This window comes from Miniopterus natalensis, chromosome 6, assembly GCF_054644295.1.
Source record: "Miniopterus natalensis isolate mMinNat1 chromosome 6, mMinNat1.hap1, whole genome shotgun sequence".
NCBI lineage: Eukaryota > Metazoa > Chordata > Mammalia > Chiroptera > Miniopteridae > Miniopterus > Miniopterus natalensis.
Window position 1 is genome coordinate 87,676,405 of NC_142086.1, and position 24,605 is coordinate 87,701,009.

The window sequence follows — 24,605 nt, forward strand, 5'->3', positions numbered from 1 at the left end:
GGCATTCCAGCTGCACCCTGTTCCTGCACCTTAGGGGATGCTGGGCCTCTCCTCGCACTGGGTGCTGACTGCAGGAGCAGGCCCAGCCTTGTATTCTGTGGGACCCAGTGCCTAGTCCCAGCTGGAGTGGCCCAAGAGCGGATGTGTGGAGGAGGCAAGCTTTTCCTGTAAGACCAGGGAAGAGCCTGGTCTGTAACTTCAGGGAAGCGTGGGAGGCCAGGTGTGGGGTGAGGGGAAGGAGAGACCCCCACAAGTCACTCCTAATTGAATGAACGTCTGTATGAAATCAGGACTACCTAGCAGTCCTGACAACAAGCTCTGGGGGCTGGATAGTGGGCCTGACAAGCTCAGTGACTAAAGTAACCTCACAGGGTGATCTGATCTAAATTTCTAGCTGGGCAGGTCATGGGTAACCACATCCCAGGCCTATAGCTTCCTTAGTAAAGGACAATCTATTGGCTCAAGCCCTGTCCATTGTTCCTATGCATCCAGGATGAGATACCTTTGAAAAGTCAGAGAAAATGTCTTTTCCAAACCCCTTGAGGGCATAACCATACTGGCACCAGCTGACGACCAAAAACTTCTCAGTGTTACCTTGTTGCCCACATGCCGTCTCCGTTTAGTAATAAATGCCAAATGTTAACTGTCCTGTACTCGCCGATGTGATGTAGTCTGTGTCTCTCCAGTTTGCTCCGTTAGTGGACATTTCCCATGTGCTGTCACAGCTCCTTGCTGGGGGGTTAAGTGTGTCCCGTGTGACGCCACCTGGAGAGGATTCTGAAGCTTCCTCCTGGTGTCCCCTGGACTCACTCTACACGGCTTTTTCCTGCAATGATTTTGCTTTGTGTCCCTTCGTCCTAATAAATCATAGCCCTCCCTTCTCCGAGCCTAGCAGATCCACCAGCCGGGGCTTGGGGTTCCCTGACATGTGGTCCCTTACAGAAGAAGTCTGCCGAGTCCATTCTTCATACACAAAAACACTACATTGTCACACCTCAGAAAATAATTATTCTGCACTGTAATCCAACGTCTCGTCTGTATACCAGCTTTCCCAATTGACCCCAAAATGACTTGTACAGCTTTTTCTTTGAACCAGGGTCCAGTCGGGATTGGCACACGCATCTGCACGTCCCCTCCTTCATACAGGCATCCAGTCACTCCTGCCTTCGCCCGCGGCATTTACTCTGCAGACAGGACAGTTGTCTCGCGCTCTGTCCGGCCTGGGGGTGAGTGCCCTCTGGGGCACCGCGCAGGCTTCCTCCGGCCCTGACAGCCCGGCTGCAGCCCCGAGGCTGCGGGAGGCGCCGGGGCTGCGCGGGAGGGGCGCCTGCGGCCACGGCAGGGCGCTCGTGTGGCGGCCGCGGCTCCTGCAAACCCCTTTCTTTCGCCCTCGCGCCCTTTTCTGATGACCCCGCCCAAAGGAAAGAGTCCTGGGGGCGCAGGGTCCTCTCCATCCTCCGCGTCCTGCTCGGCGCCACAGCGCCCTCCGTCCGCAATCGGGTGGAACTGCAGCCCCCTGACCTCTCCTGAACGCCCCGGCCTCGTGCTGTCCTTGCGGGGTCCGGCCGCTACGCGGCGATGGCGCGCGGTTACGGCGGGGCCCTCGCAGGCGTATGACGTCACTGGCGCGTCCCGGCGAGGCCGGCGTGTTCGTGTGACGTCACGGCACGCGCCCAGGCGAGAGCGAAGGCGCGAGGCCGCTGGTGGCCCGGGCTCGGGGGGCGGTCGCCATGGTTTCGCGGGTGCAGCTGCCCCCCGAGATCCAGCTGGCGCAGCGCCTGGCAGGGAACGAGCAGGTGACCCGGGACCGGGCGGCGAGGAAGCTCCGGAAATACATCGTGGCCAGGACTCAGAGGGCTGCAGGTGAGCGCGGGCTGCAGGTGGGCTGTGGGGCCGCCTGGGCGGCTGGGCCTGGCGGGGGCGCGGGGCACCGGGGGCCTGGCGGGCCCACGGGCGGTGCTTCCCGCTGCCCCGCGGCTTTTGTCACTAATTCTCCGTGTGTAACTAGTAGGTTGTCATTTGAGTTGCGCCGCAGTCTGCGCAGCGCGGGGGCGGAGATCATGCTCGTTCCCCGTCTCCGCAGCAGAGGGTCTGCAGGCGTGGTGCCCCGGCAGCCACTCCGGCTTCAGCGGGGCTCTGGTTAGAAATGCACATTCTTGTCTCATCCCAGCCTTGCTGAGTCAGACACCGGCCGTAGGGTCAGCATCTCTAGGTTATGAGCCCTCCAAGTGACTCCAGTGCTAGTGCTGAAGTCTGAGATCCACTCACTGCTCATTGAACACAGGAGCTCAGTAGATGCTTTGAGTGGTTTTATATACCTTCCGCCCTTACTAACCTGATGACTTAAAATTTTCTTCGAAATTTGAAGCGTAACGCAGAAAAGCGCACAAACCCCAAGTGTAACGCTGGATGAATGATCAACAGATTCACGTTTGTAGCCAGCCACCGTCCAGCTCAGGAGATGGTGACTTGCTGAATTTTGAATGTCCAAAAATGCAGTTCGATGCCTGAGACTTGTAGATTCTTAGTGTTTATTGATAGAATGAAATGGCAGTTACCTGAGGGAGTCCCCGCAGGCCCAGGCCCACTGGGTTCAGAGTTAGGACTTTGGCCTAGTTCAAGGAGTCACCTTTCTCTGTCTTCATCCCTGCTACTAAAAGGTTGGGGTTCACTTCGCCTGAGTGTTGCTGTTTTTGGTGCAGGTGGTTTCACTCATGACAAGGTGCTGAAGGTTTGGAAAGGACTGTTTTATTGCATGTGGATGCAGGACAAGCCGCTCCTCCAGGTGAGTGTATGGGAAGGCAGAAGAAGCTGGAGCAGCAGTGTCAGTAGGAGGGCAGGTGGGCTTGTGGTGGACTCTGGGTGAAGTTTTACGGCTTCGATGCTTTTTTTTTAATGGCTGGAGAGCGAGAGCCTTGGGTTAGAGAGGGTCTTATACTTGCTGAGTGGAGCACTGTAGCCACACACACAGCTGTTTGTCAGTGCAAGTCATTGTAGGGTTGAAGCCTGGATTATCTGTCTTGTGTTTGTGAGAAATCACAAACTGAACCCTAAAATGATAGAAACCAAGGGAGAAAGTCCAAGTCTTCTGAGACACAGACTTTTCCTGCAGTCATTTTTTTTTAAAAAAACATATCTTTATTGATTTCAGAGAGAGTAAAGGAGGGGGAGAGAGAGAGATAGAAACATCAATGATGAGAGAGTCATTGATCGGCTGCCTAGCCCGCAACCCAGGCATGTGCCCTGACGAGGAATCGAACCAAGATCTCCTGGATCCTAGGTCGATTCTCAGCCACTGGGTCATGCCCGACTGGGCAGACTTCTTTATTTTACAGTGATGCTTGTTGTTGGGAAATCTGTTTCCTCATAAACTGCAGTGGGCCCCCATTTCTACTGCAGTTAGGCAGGGTCTGGATTCTGCTGGGTCTCAGCTCTTCCAAGCCCCTCTGGGAGACCCAGGAGCAAGGGCGGGGTGGGAGGGACTCTTGCTTTACCTGAAGCTATGCATCCAGGTGATGGCGAGCAGGCTTCTAAACCTCCGGGGGAGGGGGGGGAGGGGGGACAGACTGAGATCCACCACACAAAGGGGGCTTCTTTAAATGTTGACATTTAAAGATTTTGTAAAAAGTAATATAAAATTTGGTTTCTTTATAATTGTTTTCTAATTTTGAAGGTGATACATGTTCAGTATAAAAAAACTCAGAAAATTTATGACTGAAAAAGCAAGTTTAATTCCAACCGACAATTTTTAAGATGTTGCATTGTTCTGTGCACATGGTACGAAGGTGGTGTCATATCATGATATTTGCAAACTGCTCTTTATTTCACTGACAATGCACCAAAAACATTGTGTGTCTGCTGCTGCATGGTCTTGGGGGTGGGGTAGGGGTAAAGGGGCTTAGAAGCAATGTATTTTGTATTGATTTATAATTAAAAAGTATACATTGAAGGAGTTTATTTCAAGCACATGGGTACTAAAACTAGTCCGCAATTGTTAGAATAGCTAGTGAACCAGAGCCTTCCGCTTACAGGCCAAGGTTGCTAGGACTTTTGATCTTCTGAAAGCAAAGTTAAAATCTTGTCCCTGGCCACTTTTTTCCCATATGAAAAAGATCAGGAGGAGTTGTACTTTAGTTACCTGAATTTTTCTAAGTTTAGAATCCTTGTGGGTGACTACACTGGGGCAGGAGTCCTCTGGTTTTGAGTGGTTGTCATCCCTAAGTCCCCATGAGGACCTTGAGGCCCGGGGTCTCATGCGTTTCAGGACCTTGGACTGTGGGTTCCCCAGTAGGTAGCTAGTGACTGAAGCGGAATTAAGTGTTAAAGGGACAAGTGTGCTGTAGCTGACTTTTCATTGGTTTGTCATTACGGAGGTAGTTTCATCTTTGTTGTTACCAGCAGTTGAGCCCAGAGGTCATTTTGAAGGGCTGGGCCCCTGGGTGGCCAGTGCTGCTAGTGTGGCCTCCTCTGCCCTTTCTCTTCCTGACACAGCATCTGTGACCAGTTTGTTTTTGGTAAGCTTCGTTAGCATTGTCAGCAGCCCCGGGAGGAGGGCTCTCGCACCTGCCCTGGCCTTGGCTCCTTTTTCCCAAGCATCACTTTTCCTTCCCTACCCAGTGAATCCCCACTGTTGCCGTGCACCCACATCATCCAGGCAGCTCCTTAAAGAACACCCATTCTCCAGCTCGGGTATAGGGACCTGTGTGTCATCAGGTGCCCAGGTATTCAGATGCACCCAGACCACTGAGATGGGTCTCTGGAGCTCTCTGAGCTGGGAGCCCAGGCCTCTGTGACCACTGAAACCAATGTGCCAGGGAGAGGTCTGTTGTGACTTCATGGGCCGTGTACTCGGTGAAGCAGGACCCAGGAGCTAGCTCATCCCCCTTCCATGACCTCTATCTCCTTTCTCAGCATTTGCTGTGTCCTCGCGAGCCTTCCTGAGCATTTCCCAGCAAGGACAGAGGTGGGAGGGGATGAGACACGGTGGTGGCAGCCTCCTGTCACACCAGGCCTCTCTCCTGCAGTCGTCTCAAGGATAGAGGAAGGTCCTGTGAGTGCTTACACATCTTACACTTTGCAGCTGAGCATCAATTATGCCGTATGTTTTATTGCTGATAAGGTCCCACAGATTGGTAGTTGCCAGGGTCCTTTGTAGTGGGACAGACCAGTGTGCAGTTGAACATGGGTGTGTTGGAGGACAGGGTGTCTGCTCCATATAGGCAGAGGACACCAGTGCCCTGGTGCCTGTCATGACTGCCGCTGTATTTGCTCATTTCTTTCTTTAGACAGATCGAGCAGCTGTTGGAGCTTCTGACGACTGAGATCCTGCACCCTGACAGCCAGGCCCCCAATGGGGTGAAGAGCCAATTCATTGAGATCTTCCTAGAGGAGCTGGCCTGAGTGGGCGCGGACAAGGTGAGGAGGGCTGGGGTGTGGGTGGGGGATGGGCAGGTTGCCAACTGAGCTCCCTCCCGCCTTTGCACCACTTGCCCCTTAAGGCTTCTGTGAAGGTTTTGGGATCAGTAGAAAGAAAACCATGCCTCACTCAGCAGGGAGTCAGTTTCCTGAACTTGTCACCACCCCTCCCATCCTGAGAAATGCTACCAAAAGAAGAATGGGAACCGGTTTCCCTGAATTGGAGTGCCATGCAGCATGGGGTGCCGACACCTCCCCCACGATGGCACCAGCTGCAGAGAGCAACGGCTGGACTTATATATGGGACTCACAGGGAACAGCCCTGCAGGAGCGAGGCTCCCACGAAACCAGGTGTCCATACACCTGTCCTCCTACAGAGCCGGGACTGGGAGGGCCCTGCCTGCTCTGCTATGTTCACTGTTTCATCACGAGTGCCACCTGGGTTGGTGTTCTGTGCACATGAGAGTGCCACCTGATTGGTGTTCTCTGCACAGCGTTAGAATGACATGGGGGCTGGGGTCACACCCACTGACCCAGAGAGCAGCCCCACAGGCTGCTTCTCACTGCCCCCCTGCATCTGTGTGCAGGAGCACACATGCACAGATGCACACTCACACATGCACACACGCACTCACATAATCATGCACTCGTGCATTCACACATTGCTCACACATGTATATGCTCGTACACTTGCTCACACACAAACACACTTCAGTAAGTTCACAGTCTCTACAGCTCCAGGTGCCCTGGTTACTCAGGCTCCCTCCACATCACGTGAGCCGGCCCCTCATCAGCTGCACAATTATCGCCAGTCCATCCTGACTGTAGTCATCTGGGGCTCCCATCTTTACTTTCTCCCCTGGGGTGGGGCATCCACTGTGGGGAGCTGAGGGCACCGGTAGGGCCCTGAGTCCTGGCTTCTGTCCAAGTGAGCCTCCGTGGGTGACATTACCCCCCCACCGCATAGTGCAGGAGGTGAGCAGGCAGGAGGGCAGGCTGGGGCCCAGGCCTGGGCTGGCCCTCTGCTGGCGAGGATCTGGGGTCCCAGCAGGCCATGCTGTCCCCCAGGGCACCCTGATGGCTCCATGGCGATAGAGCGCATCCGCATGGACATTCGCAAGGTGGACGCTGTCTTTGTGGGCACCGGGGACCTCTTTGCCGCCATGCTCCTGGCGTGGACACACAAGCACCCCAACAACCTCAAGGTCAGCAGGGCGTACCCCTCCTGCTACAGCTGATCTGTTCATCTCTGTGGGGAGTGGTTACCACGTCCAGAGAGCTGGAGGGCTCAAGGGGTACTTGAGCTTGGTGGGGTGGGGCAGGCAGTGGTTTCCTTGGCATGTCCCACACGTGGGCTGAGTCCCACCCGGCCCTGCTCACCACGTCTCTTGTGCCTGAGCAGGACGCCTGGCGCAGCCCACAGTGTCCTGTGCCAGCTGAAATCTGAGGGCTTTGGCTCAGGACTGAGGTGCTGCAGCCTCGGTAACGGGGAGCCTTCTCCAGCAGAGTAGCCAGTGCGAGCATGTCCTCAAATGTAGTCGCTGGGCTGGTTTGGTAAACTGGGGTGCGAGGTCTCTCCTGTGCGCTTCCCGGTCCAGCTCAGGACCCAGAGGCACAGTGTTTGAGCTCCTCCTGCGTCGTGTGCAGCCTCATGGTACCTTATCAAATCATTCTGTGTGATGTCCCATCAGCCGACAGGCAGGCCTGTCCTGGATCAACGTAGAAATGTCAGGTGTGCAAGGCCTGCTGTCCCCCGAATGTGGGAAGGGCAGTTGTGGGGGGCAGGGGCAGGAGAGAGGAGCCGGACTTCCGGTTTCACCCCCTCCTGCCTCCCCTGATGGCCAAGCGGCCGTGAGAGCAGACCTGCCAGTGTGATTGGCAGCAGCGGGAGCTCCATCTAGTCCAGGCAGTGGCATCGTGGTGCCAGAGGAGGTCTCGCTGCTGGGCCTCTGAAGGCAGAGTCTGGGCTTGGGAGAAACTCCAGATCCTGGAGTCAGGGAGGGAGTTCTGCTCGCTTCCCAGCACCTGCTAAGCCCGGAGTCTGTGAGACTTTGACTGTGCCCGATGACCGTGACCAACCTCGGGGCAGGAGGTCTTTCCCATGTAGATTCTTTATAATTAATTCCAACCAGAAACACTTATTAAGCACCTACTACATGCCAGGCAGTATTGAGGGTCCTGAGTCACAAGCCCTCCCCAGAGCTGTCTGTGGTCCAGAGGGGGCAGTTTAGTTAGTTAGCCAGGCATCTGCTTGGCTGTTCTGTGCGGGGAAGGCCCAGCTAGTTGGGGGAGCATGTGGTGGCCAGGCCAGCGCCCCATGACTGAGGGTGGAGACAGTGCTCTTGCAGGCAGCTGTGGGGAACACGGTGAGTGGACGGTCCTGAGTGTGGCAGGGGCTGAGTGGTTCCTCCCCCCACAGGTGGCCTGTGAGAAGACTGTGTCAGCCATGCACCACGTTCTGCAGCGGACCATCAAGTGTGCAAAAGGTACCACTGGCTGGCCCGTGGGGCACCTCTGCATTCCTGAGAGCCTCTTGCATTTGAGGCCTGGGGTAGAAAGGTGGGAGGGGAAGAGGCAGCTCTTACTCTGCTGTGAATGGGGTCCCTGTGGCTCCTGCTGTCCCCCTGGCCTTGGCCTTTAGGAATGGGGGCCACGTCTGGAGCTCCCCGCTGAGCCGGGAACTCCAGAGGCGATCTCCCTGCCCTGCCCGGACACTACCGCTTTGTTTGTTCTGTAGCCCAGGCCGGGGAAGGCCGCAAGCCCTGCCCGGCCCAGCTGGAGCTGAGGATGGTCCAGAGCAAGAGGGACATTGAGAACCCGGAGATTGTTGTCCAGGCCACGGTACTGTGAGGGCCGCCTGGGCCCACCCGCTGACTGACGCAGTGTGTCGGCGTCTCCCTCTCCATCCCTGTGAGAAATGTAACGTCTGCCTTAGAGCTGTGACCTACACTTGGTATTTTTTTTCTGTTGTGTGTCCAGCATCAACTGGTCTTAATTGTGAAAACATGCCAGTCGTGCTTTTTAAAAATAACAGAGTGATCACAGAAATCTGTAACTTGCAGACCCAGGTCCCCTCCCCAACAGAGGCTCCTGGGCCTCCCTGGAAAACCAGCTTGGTGGTCACCCTCTTGGGGGCATACTCCCCAGCGGGGGGGTGGGTATGTGGTGGGAGGGACTGCTGCCCCCAGAGGGCCACATGGACTCCCACCATTGAATTTACCCTGTGCAGCTTGAGCTGGGCCCTTGGCTGCAGTCGGGTGTGGGCTGTATCTGTGTGTGTCTGAGAAGGAGTTTTGTGTTCACCGTTTGCATCTGGGTGAATTATGCCAAATGCCTTTGTTGTCATTCTGACCCTTCCCTGCTGGTTTCTGCTTTAGGATTTTTGTTCCTACTTTGCTGTTCTGGGGTAGGCCCCTGGGCGTTTGTTTCACCATGTGGACAGGTTAATGCCCATTGGCCCAGACACCCACAGGTCTGTACAGTCACTTTGGAGGGGACCTCCCCAGGACCCTGAAAATTCAATCAGTCCACAAATCTCATCACGAGTATCAGGGGGACCACCTTGTAACCCACAAGTATCTGTAGGGCCCCGCTGAGCAAGGTGTGGAGATGCCAGTAAAGGGAAGGCTGGTGCAGGGCCGAGGGTGTCTGGAAAGATGCCACATTGGGCTCCTTCTGGAAAATTCACCTACTTTATGGCACAATAACTCATGCACTGTGTGTTTGCCACCCACTGCTGGTGACATGCATTGTGCCATGGGGGTTAGTGTTCAGATAGGTACGGAAAGCAGAGGAGGGCACCTGCTCCCACAGTTGACACGGTTCACCCCTAGGCCCTGACACTAGTCCAGTTGTCCACTGCCAACATGACCTCCTTGGCTCCACTTGCCCAGAATTTTGGCGTGCCCTGGGCCTCGCTATAGGCAGGGGTTCCCTCTCCAAAAACTGAGCCTGCCTGGAAGGCACTCCCCCACCCCCTACTCTCGGGGTGCAGAGGTTTGCACGTCCTGGGAGCCCACAACCTGGAGGGGAAAGGGAGATACAGGCACGGGTGCCGTGATGTGGCCCCTGGGAAACAAAGTTCCTGAGGCCAGCCCTTGCCCCCCACACAGGGTTCCGTGCCCACAGGCAGGAGCCTGCACACCTCCAGTAGCACAGTCTTCACTTTGTAGAAAATACCCTGTAAAGAAGGGATGCCTCTCTCCATGGAGCTCCCAGCACCATTCTGCTGTTTCCTCGCCCACTGCCCACTCCTGAGTGTCTTACCTCCCATGCAGTAGTGCTCGCGTGGCCTGTGCACAGGGTCGGAGCACCTGCCCCTGACTCGGCCCCTGTATCCGAGGACCGGGTTTCTCAGAGCCCAGGGGCAGAGCCCTGCTTCCTGGTCCCTGCAGGGTCCACTGGGCAAGGAGGAGGAAGGAGTGGCCTGCAGCCTGGTGGGGGGTGCAGAATCCCCTACAGGGTGCTCGTAGGGACCAGCCAGTCACCCAGGGCCCTGGGCCTTTAATGGCAAATTCTGCCACTGCCAAGTAGAGCTGGGGAGACGGCCAATGAGAAAAAGGTTTTCTTTTTTATTTCAATAGTGAGAGCCATCTAGGGCTGGGCAAAGAACCGAATGTATCTGTCTTCCGTGAGATGCTGAAAACCCCCCAGAAAGTGAGGTTGTGGGTGTTGGGCCTATGCTCTGTGTGCAGCCAACGTGAAGGGAAGCGTGCTCCGCGGACACCGTTCGATTCTTGGTTCTTTAGTTTTATTTCAGGGGCTTGGCCCCACTTTCGGTTTAGTTCTTTTACTTCCCTATGCTCCCCGTAGAGTGATGAGACTTAGTCCCTCCGTGGAGCTTCTGTACAGCCATGAACCAGGCAGGGTCTGAGACTTTCTCTTCTGTGCCCTTTGGCTATAAAGCCCCAACCATGGGGAGAAGGGGCTGAGCTGTCTGTACTAAGAGAAGGACCTTGGGGACCCCGGGAGCCTCCACAGGGTGTGAGGCTCCTGTGGAAACCTGAGCTTCCTCGGGAGGCTGAGCTCCATGTTCCCACGCCCGCGTTGCTGAGCCTGAGCTTTCTGGGCTCATCTACCCACATGTGCCGCGTGTCACGCCCACAGCTGAGGCCCTGGCTGCCTGTGTGTAGAATCCCCATCCAGATTTTAAGCCTGTCCCCTGGCGGAAGTTTTTCACACAGGTTAGGTCCAAATTAGAATTGATCTTTGTTTTTACTTTCCATAGCTTAAAACCTGAAAAATTATGATAATTCATGTGGGAGATTGTTGTCAGAGTGCAGATTTCAGTACTTGCCACTGTTCCCCAAATCCTCTGTCAAAGGTGTTCCCCAAACCGGCTCTGGTTTACTGTCCCACGTTATGTTTTTATTGAGGTCAAAGTCACATAACACACGCCTAAGGATAAGGAGTCATTGATCGGCTGCCTCCTGCATGCTCCCTACCGGGGATGGAGCCCGCACCCCGGGCATGTGCCCTGACAGGGAATGGCACCATGATCTCCTGGATGCCAGGTTGATGCTCAACCCCTGAGCCACGCTAGCTGAGCACACGGAACCATCTTAAAGTGCACAGCCCAATGGCATTTAGACCTCAGCCTTGTGTAACTGCCACCTGTCTCATTTCCCAAATGTATTACCACCCTGGGAGCACAGCCCGGACTCAGTCCACACGGGCAGTGAGAGCTGTGTCCTTGGGGGCTCCCTGCCTGCAGGGCGTGGGCTGTCAGCCCTGCTGAGCACCCAAATGCTATCTCCCCCTGCCTGTCCCTGAAAGTCCCAAGTAGGAACAGTGCTAGGTCATCACTGCAGTTAAAACTTGCTTGACTCTGTTTGCTGAGACTAAGAGCGTCTCCTGAAAGTGTTTTATTCCTACAGTTCATGGACAGATTGGGATACACACAGCTCATTATTCAGAGATTCCTTACTGCTGCACTCCAGGCTCTGCATGCTGACCATCCCACCCCTCCATGCCCTCCACGACCTCACACCCAGACAGCCTGACTCTGCACCAAATGCCCGGCGCCCCAGGAAAGCCACACGGGGTTCAGAAGTGTCAGACCCACGTTAATCCTCAGGTACACATCTACCTTGAGCCTGAGCCACACAGATAGAAATTTCACCACTCATTACTCTTACTCTGGGGCACTCTTTTGAATCCTACTTCATACAAACACATTGGGCAAAACAACCAGTGGTCTGACTTCACTGTGGGCATGACCCCAGTGGAAACCAAGAGCATTGTTGAAACAGACATGCTCTTGCCAGATGCTCAGGCTCTGAGCACATGTAGCTCAGCTCGTTGGATGAGCTCATGGACTCCCAGGCTCACAGGGCTCAGGACGGCTGCACAGGTGGTTTGCAGGACACACTGGTACCAGTGTCATTGCATCTGCGTATAGCTATGGAAACGTAAAGTCTATGATTGTGTCAGCATGTCTAGAGCTCATGGTCCAGAATTGGTTTCTTCAAATCCTCTTATTTATGCGGGGAAACCAAGGTCTGGAGACAGGAACCAGAGTCCCAGCAACAGTGTGTAGAGCTGTGGTTAAAATGGGCTCCTGGAATCCTGGGCCCACCACCCACTTCCTGTGACCCAGGGCAAGCTTGCTGGGTTCTCCTCCTCAGATGGAAGGGGTCTCAAGGTGGCTCAGGCCAGCACGTGGTCATGAAGGAACTTTACAAACATGTCTGGATACATCTACCTAGTGATTGTGGTTTTAGATGAAGAAAAAAATTCCAAAACAAAGGAGGGAATTTGCAAACACTTAAAAATATATGTATTTAGAGGTAACCTAAGCCCTCTTTGAAAGCAATTTAGTTAAGGTCATTGATTGGGGGGAAATTACACCATTAAAGTCAGAAATAAAGACACCAGATTGGTGCAGAACAGCCCCTCCATCAGCTGTGGCACAGCGTAGAGACATCGCTCATTCAGGACCCAAACATGATCACAGACGACAGAACCACGTGGATGATTGGCTCAGTTCAAGATTCAGAACTAGAAATAGGCCAGCTCATCTTTCTTGGTCTTGTTGGTCTGATAGCCGTGCAAGGCCAAGGGCTTGTTCTCATGTGGGAGACTTTCATACACACGAATGTGTATATAGTCGTCATCTCCAACTTGAACCTGCAAAGAGAGAGTCGGGTGAGGGGGGCAGGTGCTGCCTTGGATCCCAAGTCTCCATGTTTGACTGGACTGTGTGCGCCAGGCCCTGGGAGGCTGTGTCCCTTCAGGGCATCAGCAGTCAGGCTGACGACATTCCCATCTTCCTCCTTCAGGCGTGGCAGATGCCCATCACCCCAGCCAGGACCCTTGTCACCCTACATTTGCTCCTCAGAGCCCTTAGTTTCCCGAAAGGCTCAGTCCTCTCCTCCTTGGAGGCCTGCATGCGTGCATGCACGCTCATTTTACTTTTTACTACTTTTTAAATGGTTTTATTGACTTTGAGAGGGAGAGGAAGGGAAAGAGAGAAACATCGATGGGAAACACCCATCAGCTGCCTCCTGCATGCCTCCTACTGGGGATCAAGCCTGAAACCTGGGCACGTGCCCTGACCAGGAATCGAACAGGCAACCTTTTGGTGCAGGGAGGACTCCCCACCAACTAAGCGCACTGGCCAGGGCATGCACACTCATTGGAGAGAGGAAGAGCCCCTTGAAGGCGGGGGCTGCCGCAGGACCCCTTTATCTTTTAGTTAGTTTTTGTTACTCCTCATTGGAATATATTTTGTCCATTGATTCTTTAGAGGGAAGGGAAAGAGGGAGGGGGGGACAGAGAGAAACATCCATGTGAGAGGGACACATGGATTGGTTGCCTCCTGCACCCGCCCCGACCTGGTCGGGGATCGGACCTGCCTTCCAGGTACCCACCCTTGATTGGGAATCAAACCCGAAAACCTTCGGGGCACGGGCCGCACTTTATCAAATGCGCCACGCCAGCCAGGGCTCCAGGCCCCCCTTTAAGTACCCGAATTGGCACCTGCGGACCCCAGCCTGCGTGAGCGCCCACATAACCGACACCCACCTTGATGAAGTAGTTCATGCCCGCAACCACCTGGCTCTTGTACTCCGTCGCCTTAAAAGTGCAGAACTTTCTGTTTTCCTTCTCCTCCAGCTGGGGCTTCACCTGGGGGACAGAGGGAAGGAAAGCTCAGTGTCTCCCCTCCTGCAAGGGCCACTGACCCACAGGAGCGGCCACCTCGGGCAAACGCTACCAACCCACCTCTGTGGCCGCCCCTTCCAGAACCTCTACAAGGTGTCTGCTCCTGGCCATGGAGACGAGTCCCACTGGTCGCACTCAGGAGAAAGTGCAGCGACCAATTCCGGAATCCCACTGCCCTTCCCGAGGTGTGCTTTCACTCTCCCACATGCCCTTTCTCTTCTAGGTGTGGGAAATGCTTATATTTTCATCATTATGACCTATATACAAGCTTATACCCTGTTTTTCTTTTTTTGACTTCACCCACAAACAGTTCATTTGGACGACTATGTAATTTTTAATTACTATTTTAAACTTAAAACAGTTTAGAATTTTACTAAAGTTAATTTTAGTTTTAGATTTAATCTTCCAGATTACAGATGGGCCTTAATTGTCTTAACTTTCTCCTACGGGGCACTTAGGCTGTTCCTAGGCTCTCCTATAACAGATAAGGCAGCGGAGGAAGTGCTGTGCAGGTAAAGGCGCTTTCCTGCATTTCTAGATGACTCCCTGAGATGTAGTGCCTTTGGGCAGAGGCTCATCCTGATCCTAGGTCTCAAACAGGAACCATACTTTTGGTTCACTCCTGTCTCCCAGGATCTTGGCCTCTCATTAGCTGAGCATCTACATGGAGGAAGGAGAGAGCAGGTTGGCTGGTTGGCTGTTTTTTCTTAATTTAAAACCTAATCTAGTTTCCAGGTGTCTGACTGCTACCTAGATTAACTGGTAGGCACTGGAGCATGTTGACTTTGGCTGGAGTGACCAGACTAGCTCTAAAGGGTTAGAGGATTTTAGATAAAGATGCTGCGGGCAGCAGGCTTGCTGGTGGGAGGGGGCCAAGGGGGATCACCCTCATTACATGCAGGAGAGTCACTGTGGCAAAGGAAGAAAGGCTGCTGGCCTCCCAGAGCCTTCAGGGAGGGGCTCTACCTCGGGGTAGGAAGGGGGAGGAGATTGGAGTCAGGGCAGGAGGGAGGGTGGGGGGGGGGGGAGGCAGGCCCATCCTGCAGCTCCTCTGCCCTCTGTGCAGCCGGCAAGGTTCTCACTGCGGGCCTGTCTGTGTCTCAGCGCTTACCTGTAGCGCCCTTGCTCGTGCAAGGTGCCCTGCTTGGTCTGCAGGGATCTCACCCTGCTGACAGTGGACAAGCCTGAGGGGATGAGTGACACACAAACCCGCTACACAGGCACCTGGAAGGAACCCCTCCCTCTTGGCCTGTTTCAGGAGTGGAGGGAGGAAAGCCCCCCGTGGTTTGCAAGCAATTGTGAGAAAACCTAAATGCAGGTGATGCCACCGCCTGCAGTGACAGTTGACTGACCCTGCTGCTGACCAGGACAAAGAAGGGCTGGACTAATGCCAAGGGGAGCACAAGAGGCCCAGGCATGGTTAGGAAGATGCCAGTTACCAGCCCTCAAGGGGTCAGGGGGCAGCAGAGGGCAGGGGAAGGCCAAGGTCAGGACTGGTGGGCACTCCTCCAGGAGGCTGAGACAGGATTTGGGACTTTGACATCCTTCTGGCGGGGCTCCCTCTCTGACCTCTGTTCTCACCTGCAGCCCAGACTGCTTGGGGAAGAGTCAGTACAAATGGTGTCCCTGGCCCGGCCGGGCGTGGCTCAGTGTATGAGCATCGACCTAGGATCCAGTAGATCGGGGTTCGATTCCCAGTCAGGGCATGTGCCCGGTTGCCCGCTCAATCAATGACTCTCTCATCATTGATGTTTCAACTATCTCTTCCTCTCCCTTCCTCTCTCTGTAATCAATAAATACATAGTTTTAAAAAAAAATTTAAAAAACCAAAAACAAATGGTGTCCCTGCCCCTGTCCTCTAAGAGTCACCAGCTAAAGGCCCGACCTGAAGACCTGCCTGCCAGCAGCAATGGTGACTGCCCTCTTGTCAGTTTCAAGTGACCAACACCCAATTAAGTAGCCCCAAGACAGCAACTCTTCTCTCCTGAATGAGCTTATGCACACTCAAAGTTCCCGTAACAAGTGAGGAATTTCTGAGGCTTGGAAATCAGAACAGCAAGGAAAAGCTGGGCTCAGAGAGCAGTGTGGGGGAGGCCCCAGGAACCCCAGCCCTAGATGGCTCATCACCCAGTCCCTGCAAATTCCTCCTTTTCAGAGTCTCATGGGACTGACTCATCGCCCTTTATGTGGTCAGATGGCGTAAACCACCTGAGCAAAGATGGGTGGCTGCACACTGTCGGGTTAGGGAAGCAGCAGGGACTCCCAGGAGAAAGGTTGGTTTGACTTTTTGTCTCCTCACTCGGAACCCGAGCCTTCCTGTGCCCCACCATCCCACCTGCCCTAGAACCTTCTGTGAAGGCCCCCTAGTGATGCCCCCTTTACAGAGGAGGAAACTGACGCCCACGGGTCACTCGCTGCCCAGGGTCTGAACCAGGCTCTGCCTCTGCATCCCAGCCTGGTTTCTGTTTGGTTTTAAAAGCCGTATATTTGGAACTAATTTCAAACTTACACAAGTAGTACCAGAGTAAGAGTAGAAGGTTAGGACCCTGCATACCCTTCCCCAGGTTCACTACGGCTCCCCTGCACCCCACCTGCTCTGTCTCCTGGTCTCTGATTCCCACTGAACCGCCTGAGGACAATCACATCAGGCCCTCCCCTCCGAGCGCCCCCGTGCGCTGTCCGAAGTCGAGGCCCTTCAGTGGCTGTCCAAAACCTGCCCGTGTACCTTGTCGGCGATGTCCTGGATCTCCGCAGTGACGGGTCGGGAGGCGGAGCACCCACCGCACATTGTAGGGGCGCTCATGGCGATGCAGGGGGACGGAGGGGCTGAGCGCACGCAGCAGCAGGTACCGGGCAGGGGACCCGGAGGGTGGTGAGCTGTGCAGACGGCCCTGCCCGGTGAGTCAGCCGGGTCACATGACACGCGGCGGAAGCAGGCGGGGCACGGGTTTCGCCGTCACTAGGGAGGGGCCGGGCGGGGAGGCAGGCAGCCAGGGGTGGGGCTGGGAGGGCCTCCGGGGGGCAGAGAGTGGGGAGATGCGTGAGGGGCGGGCGCACTGCGCAATGTGGGCCCCCCGCGGAGGGCACCGCCTAGGGACCAAGGATGATGTGCTGCAGTGCACGTCCCCTGCCACCTGGAGTTTGGTGTTGGTCTTACTGGCCACCGAGTCCCTGGCTGGGGAGATGGGGGGACGAGGGAGCAGACCCTGGACGATGGTGTTTTCCGGCTCTTGAGTGGCCCTGACCCCATGCAGAGCAGGATGCCAGGTCGGAGGGACCCAGAGATGAGTGGGAGCTGGACCTGAGAGTCGCAGAGGGCAGTAAGGAGAGAAATCTCTGCCCAGTGGGCACCAGGAAGAGCTGGGGAGCAGGGGCTGCCACTGCATCCTGGTGTCCAGGATCAGGCCTCGCCTGACCTCATTCCCGAGTGCATTGGATTGGCTTGCACTCCTCATCTGCAGGACCTGGCAAGTACCCACCTTGTGCCAGCCACTATGGATGTCACCAGCATATGGCCCAGGGATATAGTGAAGGGCTGACATGGCTGAACCAGAGGTGGGGGAAAGGAGTCCAGTGATGCGATGACTCCCAGGGCCTAAGGTTGGACTGGGAGTGGCATTCCAGCTGCACCCTGTTCCTGCACCCCGGGGCTGCACCTCAGGGCATGCTGGGCCTCTTCCCCCACTGGGTGCTGACTGCAGGAGCAAGCCCAGCCTTGTCTTCTGTGGGGCCCAGTGCATAGCCCCAGCTGGAGTGGCCCAGGAGCAGATGTGTGGAGGACGCAAGCTTTTCCCGTAAGACCAGGGAAGAGCCTGTTCTTTTCCCAGTAAGAGCAGGAAAGAGCCTAGTCTGTAACTTTAGGGAAGTGTGGGAGGCCAGGTGTGGGTGGGGTGAGGGGAAGGAGAGACCCCCACAAGTCACTCCTAATTGAATGAACGTCTGTATGAAATCAGGACTACCTAGCAGTCCTGACAACAAGCTCTGGGGGCTGGATAGTGGGCCTGACAAGCTCAGTGACTAAAGTAACCTCACAGGGTGATCTGATCTAAATTTCTAGCTGGGGCAGGTCATGGGTAACCACATCCCAGGCCTATAGCTTCCTTAGTAAAGGACAATCTATTGGCTCAAGCCCTGTCCATTGTTCCTATGCATCCAGGATGAGATACCTTTGAAAAGTCAGAGAAAATGTCTTTTCCAAACCCCTTGAGGGCATAACCATACTGGCACCAGCTGACGACCAAAAACTTCTCAGTGTTACCTTGTTGCCCACATGCCGTCTCTGTTTAGTAATAAATGCCAAATGTTAACTGTCCTGTACTCACCGATGTAATGTAGTCTGTGTCTCTCCAGTTTGCTCCGTTAGTGGACATTTCCCATGTGCTGTCACAGCTCCTTGCTGGGGGGTTAAGTGTGTCCCGTGTGACGCCACCTGGAGAGGATTCTGAAGCTTCCTCCTGGTGTCCCCTGGACTCACTCTACACGGCTTTTTCCTGCAATGATTTTGCTTTGTGTCCCTTCGTCCTAATAAATCATAGCCCTCCCTTCTCCGAGCCTAGCAGATCCACCAGCCGGGGCTTGGGGTTCCCTGACATGTGGTCCTTTACAGAAGAAGTCTGCCGAGTCCATTCTTCATACACAAAAACACTACATTGTCACACCTCAGAAAATAATTATTCTGCACTGTAATCCAACGTCTCGTCTGTATACCAGCTTTCCCAATTGACCCCAAAATGACTTGTACAGCTTTTTCTTTGAACCAGGGTCCAGTCGGGATTGGCACACGCATCTGCACGTCCCCTCCTTCATACAGGCATCCAGTCACTCCTGCCTTCGCCCGCGGCATTTACTCTGCAGACAGGACAGTTGTCTCGCGCTCTGTCCGGCCTGGGGGTGAGTGCCCTCTGGGGCACCGCGCAGGCTTCCTCCGGCCCTGACAGCCCGGCTGCAGCCCCGAGGCTGCGGGAGGTGCGGGTGCTGCGCGGGAGGGGCGCCTGCGGCCGCGGCAGGGCGCTCGTGTGGCGGCCGCGGCTCCTGCAAACCCCTTTCTTTCGCCCTCGCGCCCTTTTCTGATGACCCCGCCCGAAGGAAAGAGTCCTGGGGGCGCAGGGTCCTCTCCATCCTCCGCGTCCTGCTCGGCGCCACAGCGCCCTCCGTCCGCAATCGGGTGGAACTGCAGCCCCCTGACCTCTCCTGAACGCCCCGGCCTCGTGCTGTCCTTGCGGGGTCCGGCCGCTACGCGGCGATGGCGCGCGGTTACGGCGGGGCCCTCGCAGGCGTATGACGTCACTGGCGCGTCCCGGCGAGGCCGGCGCGGTCTTGTGACGTCACGGCACGCGCCCAGGCGAGAGCGAAGGCGCGCGGCCGAGGGTCCCCCGGACTCTCTGAGGCGCTCGCCATGGTTTCGCGGGTGCAGCTGCCCCCCGAGATCCAGCTGGCGCAGCGCCTGGCAGGGAACGAGCAGGTGACCCGGGACCGGGCTGTGAGGAAGCTCCGGAAATACATCGTGGCCAGGACTCAGCGGGCTGCAGGTGAGCGCGCGGCCGGCGGCTGTGGGGCCGCCTGGGCGGCTGGGCCTGGCGGGCCCACGGGCGGTGCTTCCCGCTGCCCCGCGGCTTTTGTCACTAATTCTCCGTGTGTAACTAGTAGGTTGTCATTTGAGTTGCGCCGCAGTCTGCGCAGCGCGGGGGCGGAGATCATGCTCGTTCCCCGTCTCCGCAGCAGAGGGTCTGCAGGCGTGGTGCCCCGGCAGCCACTCCGGCTTCAGCGGGGCTCTGGTTAGAAATGCACATTCTTGTCTCATCCCAGCCTTGCTGAGTCAGACACCGGCCGTAGGGTCAGCATCTCTAGGTTATGAGCCCTCCAAGTGACTCCAGTGCTAGTGCTGAAGTCTGAGATCCACTCACTGCTCATTGAACACAGGAGCTCAGTAGATGCTTTGAGTGGTTTTATATACCTTCCGCCCTTACTAACCTGATGACTTAAAATTTTCTTCGAAATTTGAAGCGTAACGCAGAAAAGCGCACAAACCCCAAGTGTAACGCTGGATGAATGATCAACAGATTCACGTTTGTAGCCAGCCACCGTCCAGCTCAGGAGATGGTGACTTGCTGAATTTTGAATGTCCAAAAATGCAGTTCGATGCCTGAGACTTGTAGATCCTTAGTGTTTATTGATAGAATGAAATGGCAGTTACCTGAGGGAGTCCCCGCAGGCCCAGGCCCACTGGGTTCAGAGTTAGGAGGAAGGCTTGAGAGGGGTGGGCCAGGTCCCTTTGCTGTCATAGGACTTTGGCCTAGTTCAAGGAGTCACCATTCTCTGTCTTCATCCCTGCTACTAAAAGGTCGGGGTTCACTTCGCCTGAGTGTTGCTGTTTTTGGTGCAGGTGGTTTCACTCATGACGAGCTGCTGAAGGTTTGGAAAGGACTGTTTTATTGCATGTGGATGCAGGACAAGCCGCTCCTCCAGGTGAGTGTATGGGAAGGCAGAAGAAGCTGGAGCAGCAGTGTCAGTAGGAGGGCAGGTGGGCTTGTGGTGGACTCTGGGTGAAGTTTTACGGCTTCGATGCTTTTTTTTTAATGGCTGGAGAGCGAGAGCCTTGGGTTAGAGAGGGTCTTATACTTGCTGAGTGGAGCACTGTAGCCACACACACAGCTGTTTGTCAGTGCAAGTTATTGTAGGGTTGAAGCCTGGATTATCTGTCTTGTGTTTGTGAGAAATCACAAACTGAACCCTGAAATGATAGAAACCAAGGGAGAAAGTCCAAGTCTTCTGAGACACAGATTTCTCCTGCAGTCTTTTTTTTTTTTTCTAAACATATCTTTATGGATTTCAGAGAGAGTAAAGGAGGGGGAGAGAGAGAGATAGAAACATCAATGATGAGAGAGTCATTGATCGGCTGCCTAGCCCGCAACCCAGGCATGTGCCCTGACGGAGAATGAAACCCCGATCTCCTGGATCCTAGGTTGATGCTCAACCGCTGAACCACACCCGGCTGGGCTACAGTCATTTTAAAAAGAAAACTTTTTTTGAGCAGTTTTAATTCACAGCAAAATTGAGAGAAAGGTACAGGGATTTCCTGTTACCTCCTGCTCCCCTCCCCACCCTCACCCCATGCATAACTATTTCTGTAATCAATATCTCCCACCATCAGGTACATTTGTTACAATCAATGAACCACATTGACACATCATCACCATCCACAGTCCGTAGTTTACCTGAGGAATTGCCCCTGGTGTTGTGTGGTCAGAGGGTTTGGACAAATGTATAATGATATGTATCCATTACTGTGGTATCTTAGAGTAGCTTCGGTGCCCTAAAATGCTAGCCTTTTTAGAATAGTGTGTCTCAGACTATGAATTGTTTACTTTTCTTGAAGACCCCCTGGGTGGTGGGGCAGTATTTAAAATGCAGATTCCCGTGCTGTATTCCATGCCTACTAAACTAGAGTCTCAGGGGAGTCTCTGGAATTATCTATTTAGCAAGTGCACTAGGTGGTGCTTGGCCAGTGACACAGGCAGGCAATGAGTAATTTGCAGGGCTCTGGTTCACTCCCTTTTTCTGCTGGTCAGGTGGCTGCATGTCCTGAGGCTCCCTGCTCTGCCTTGCCTTCTCTCATTCCCTCCTTTCATGGCCAGCCTCTGTTGCTCATGGCTCAGCCTTGATCATGAGGGTAGTTACTGCCCTTGTTGCAAGGTTCTGCTGGCCCCAGCTGTAGAGGGAAGCCTTTCACAGCAGGGGTGTAGCCTGCAAACCTCATGCACATTGGGCTGAGCAACCAGTGGAAGCCTATTCTTGTGAGGAGTGGACAGTTGAATGTGTTTGTCTTTCTGCTGTTGCATATTGTTGTAAGACCACATTTCTTCAGGATTTGCGTTTTTTTTACTGTTTTTTTACTGTTTCCTGCACAGGAGGAACTAGGAAGGACCATTTCCCAGCTCATCCATGCTTTTCAAACAACAGAGGCACGTGAGTATCCTTACCCTTAGGTAAAGCCAGAGTCGCTGGTCAGTTAGCTACTACACACAGAAGTCTTGGGTTCTAAGATCTTGAGTGAGAGAGAGGCCCCTGGTGTAGCTGGGGTCTGCTGGTGTTTATGTGTGAAACACTTCATTTACCTAAAATACACTAGACTCAGAAGTTTAAAGGGCTAATATCTTATATTTTAAAACTAAAGTGGCAATCTAGTATGATGTTACCAGGCTGCTTGACTGAATTTCACCTTGATAGTTGTGAGTTCCTCAGTGAGCTTTTCTAACTCTTGTTTCTGTTCTGACCAAGATCAGTAGTTCCCAGCCCTGCTGCTTGCTCATCGGGGTCACTTGGGAGTCTTTAGAAACCTTTGTGTCCAGACCCTGGTCTCTTTAAGTGGAGTTCTCAGGGCGGGGCCTGGGCACCAGCATTTTGGACCTCCCCATGCTGCCCTGAGGGTAGCAGCGCCAGGCAGCATCACTGGCATAGGCGCTAGGACCATTGCTGGTGGGTTTAGTTCAGTGAGACCTCAGCAGGTGAAGGATCAAAATTTGGGGGGGAGGGTGCCCAAAAATCACAGGAACTACTTAGTCATCTTGGGAAGGTCTCTAACTACATTGGAGTGATTAGTGGAGGAGACTGTCATCTGTGCTTTTTACCTCCTAAGAACCTGCAGAGGAGTCTGTCCTCAGCTAGTGACACTGAATGAGTTAGTGATCGCAGGCCCACCCATTACTGAACCTTCTGACCGACCCTTTGCGGTTGGCAGAGCCTGTACCAGGAGATAAGAGATGCCTTTTTGTGTCCTGACGTCAAGGTGTGGGCAGGGTTGGTTTCTCCTGAGGCCCCTCTGTTTGTGGCAAGCAGACACTGTCTTCTCCCTGTGTCCTCACATGGTCGTCCCTCTGTGTCTGTGTATGTCCTGAATGGATGAGGGCCGGCCACCAGTGACCTTAATGTATCTTAGTTACCTCTTTAAAGAGGTTCAAATAAAGTCATAATTCTAGGTATGGGGGTTAGAGCTTCAACCCAGGAGTCTGAGGGACACAGCTCAGCCCATAGTACTCTGGCATAGCCATTGTCGGTGGGTTTGGGCTTGATTACTCAGTGCAGCTAGTGGGGCAAGTAGTGAGGTCCGGCAGGTGTCAGGCAAGGCCTCAGCCACGGCCATGGGGAGGCTGAGGGCCTGCGGGGGAAGTGGCCCGAGCAGCCTCCTTTCTTGCTGGTAGCCTTGCATGCTCTTCATACCGGTTCTTCAGAGAATGTGGCTGTCGGTCAGAGTTGTAGGCGAGCTTTTCTTTTCTTTCGGAGGCTCCTCATAGCTCCATTCTAAGCCAAATCCCTGGCATCGCTTCACAGCTCAGCAAACTCGAACTGAGAACGTCAGGTTGGTTGTGCAGTGTCCTGACCACGTCTTCATAGTCTCTCACTTCCCCAAGTGGCTTCCATGTCCCTCCCTGATTGTCTTCTTGCTTTTTCCTCCTGCAGAGCACCTGTTCCTTCAGACCTTTTGGCAGACCATGAACCGCGAGTGGACGGGCATAGACAGGCTGCGCCTGGACAAGTACTACATGGTAAGGGTTCCCTGCAGTGCCAGCGTGGCAGTGTGGGAAGCAGGTCTGAGCACCCAGCACCTGGATGGGCTGTCCCTCAGAGCTGAGGAGAGAGGGAGGGTTGGGGGTGCCGCATAGAGTGGTCTGGCCTCTGAGCCTCCCACCCTGACAGGCAGAGCTGAAGGCTTCTGGTCAGTGCAGCCACCCTGACGACTGACACATAGTGCAGTGGGTCGCTTGGGGAACCTAGGTCATGTTTAAGTGCACCTGCCTAGGATTGTGCCATTTTTGTCCCATCTCTGAGGGTTGGCAAGTGGGCAAAAATTCAGTCTTTGAAACAGCATCCAGACTTTCAGTTCAGAGGAGGGTAAGACTTCCCTCCTGGGCAGAACCGCAGTGAAGCCTGAATGCCGGCAGAGCTTTGTGGCGTTCATGCTCTGGATGGGGCTCTTGGGGCTGCTTTGGTCCCAGCACCTGAAGTCAGCTTCTGGGCGAGTGCAGTAATGTAATTGTGCAGAATCCAGCTTCTCTTCCTCTTTCCTGTGCTGTGTTCCTGTGAACTTAGGTTACTTATTTGCCCTCAGAAACTTCTGTCCATGTTGAGCTATAGTGTTGTTACTACAGTGGTGTTCACTGAGGCTGGGAAGTCCCCAGGTGAATGGGCAGTGTTGCTATCTGACAGCAGGTGACCCAATGGGCACACTGAATGGGCAGTGGCCGGGCCTCACTAAGGACGGGTCCCTCAGGGCTGCAGTTTGTGTGATTCTGTCATTCAGATCAGCTTAGTCTTGGGTCAGGGTTATGTGGACTGCATGTCATATATTAAAGTGTGGGCCAGCTGGTGGGCCAGGCAGAGAGCTGAGGAGAGAAAGAGGGTGGGCACTAAGGCCATGGGCAGAGGAGCAGGTGGGCCAGGCTTTGCAACTTTACAGAATACAGGTTTATAAGGCAGAGGAGCTCTTATGTGTCAGCATGCTGTTGCCCTGAGGCGCAGTCGCTGGATCCTCAGGTCAGATGGATTCGGTTGCTTTTTGTTTTGTTTTTTTAAATATATCTTTATTGATTTCAGAGAGAGGAGAGGAGAGGGAGAGAGAGAGATAGGAATATCAATGATGAGAGTCATTGATTGAGCCCGCAACCCGGGCATGTGCCCTGACCGGCAATCGAACCCTGGTCGCCTGGATCCTAGGTTGATGCTTAACCGCTGAGCCACGGCCGGGCGGATTTGGTTGCTTTTTGAGGCCCATTTCCCAGGTTCCCCTTGTGACCACATCTAGCAGCACAGCCCCCATAAGGGCTGACCCTTTTGATGGCCCAGAAGTTAGGGAGTCATGTAGGACAGGTCTCCATTGTTCCAGGATAGGCGTCCTGGCTGCCAGGTATGCTCTGTACTGTTCTCTCGCCTCTCACTGCGACTGAACCCTCTATGGGCATGTTGGGTCATTATGTGGAATGCAGGAGAACTGGGCCAGAAATACTGTGAGCCATTGTACTGGGGAAGTGGGG

General features: G+C 54.4%; 3 protein-coding genes across 5 annotated transcripts in view; 2 read left to right on the forward strand and 1 right to left on the reverse strand.

Moving 5' to 3' along the window:
* The first annotated feature begins 6,478 nt into the window (after positions 1-6,478).
* On the forward strand, positions 6,479-8,265 carry LOC107537487 (pyridoxal kinase-like). Its single transcript, XM_087817838.1, has 3 exons — positions 6,479-6,620; positions 7,835-7,974; positions 8,103-8,265. The coding sequence occupies exons 1-3, from the start codon at positions 6,501-6,503 to the stop codon at positions 8,263-8,265; spliced, it is 423 nt and encodes a 140-aa protein (XP_087673964.1). The 5' UTR covers positions 6,479-6,500.
* A 3,905-nt stretch (positions 8,266-12,170) lies between these two features.
* On the reverse strand, positions 12,171-18,439 carry CSTB (cystatin B). 2 transcript variants are annotated; one of them, XM_087818448.1, is made up of 3 exons: positions 17,901-18,439; positions 13,441-13,542; positions 12,171-12,543 (listed from the first exon to the last, which is right to left on the reverse strand). In XM_087818448.1, exons 1-3 carry the CDS (start codon positions 17,946-17,948, stop codon positions 12,415-12,417), a joined length of 279 nt encoding a protein of 92 aa, XP_087674574.1. In that variant the 5' UTR covers positions 17,949-18,439; the 3' UTR covers positions 12,171-12,414. The 2 variants fall into 2 exon arrangements, with proteins under 2 accessions (XP_087674574.1, XP_087674573.1); XM_087818447.1 differs by lacking the exon at positions 17,901-18,439 and adding an exon at positions 16,304-16,433.
* Positions 18,440-18,889: 450 nt separating this feature from the next.
* RRP1 (ribosomal RNA processing 1) overlaps positions 18,890-24,605 on the forward strand; it is a 47,142-nt gene continuing 41,426 nt past the window's right edge. The window contains exons 1-4 of one of the 2 annotated variants that reach the window (XM_087818445.1): positions 18,890-19,106; positions 19,961-20,043; positions 21,486-21,543; positions 23,035-23,120. In XM_087818445.1, the coding sequence (XP_087674571.1) occupies positions 18,974-19,106; positions 19,961-20,043; positions 21,486-21,543; positions 23,035-23,120 (360 nt within the window). In that variant the 5' untranslated portion in view covers positions 18,890-18,973. The remainder of the gene's footprint in view (positions 19,107-19,960; positions 20,044-21,485; positions 21,544-23,034; positions 23,121-24,605) is intronic. The other variant, XM_087818446.1, reaches the window with a different exon arrangement.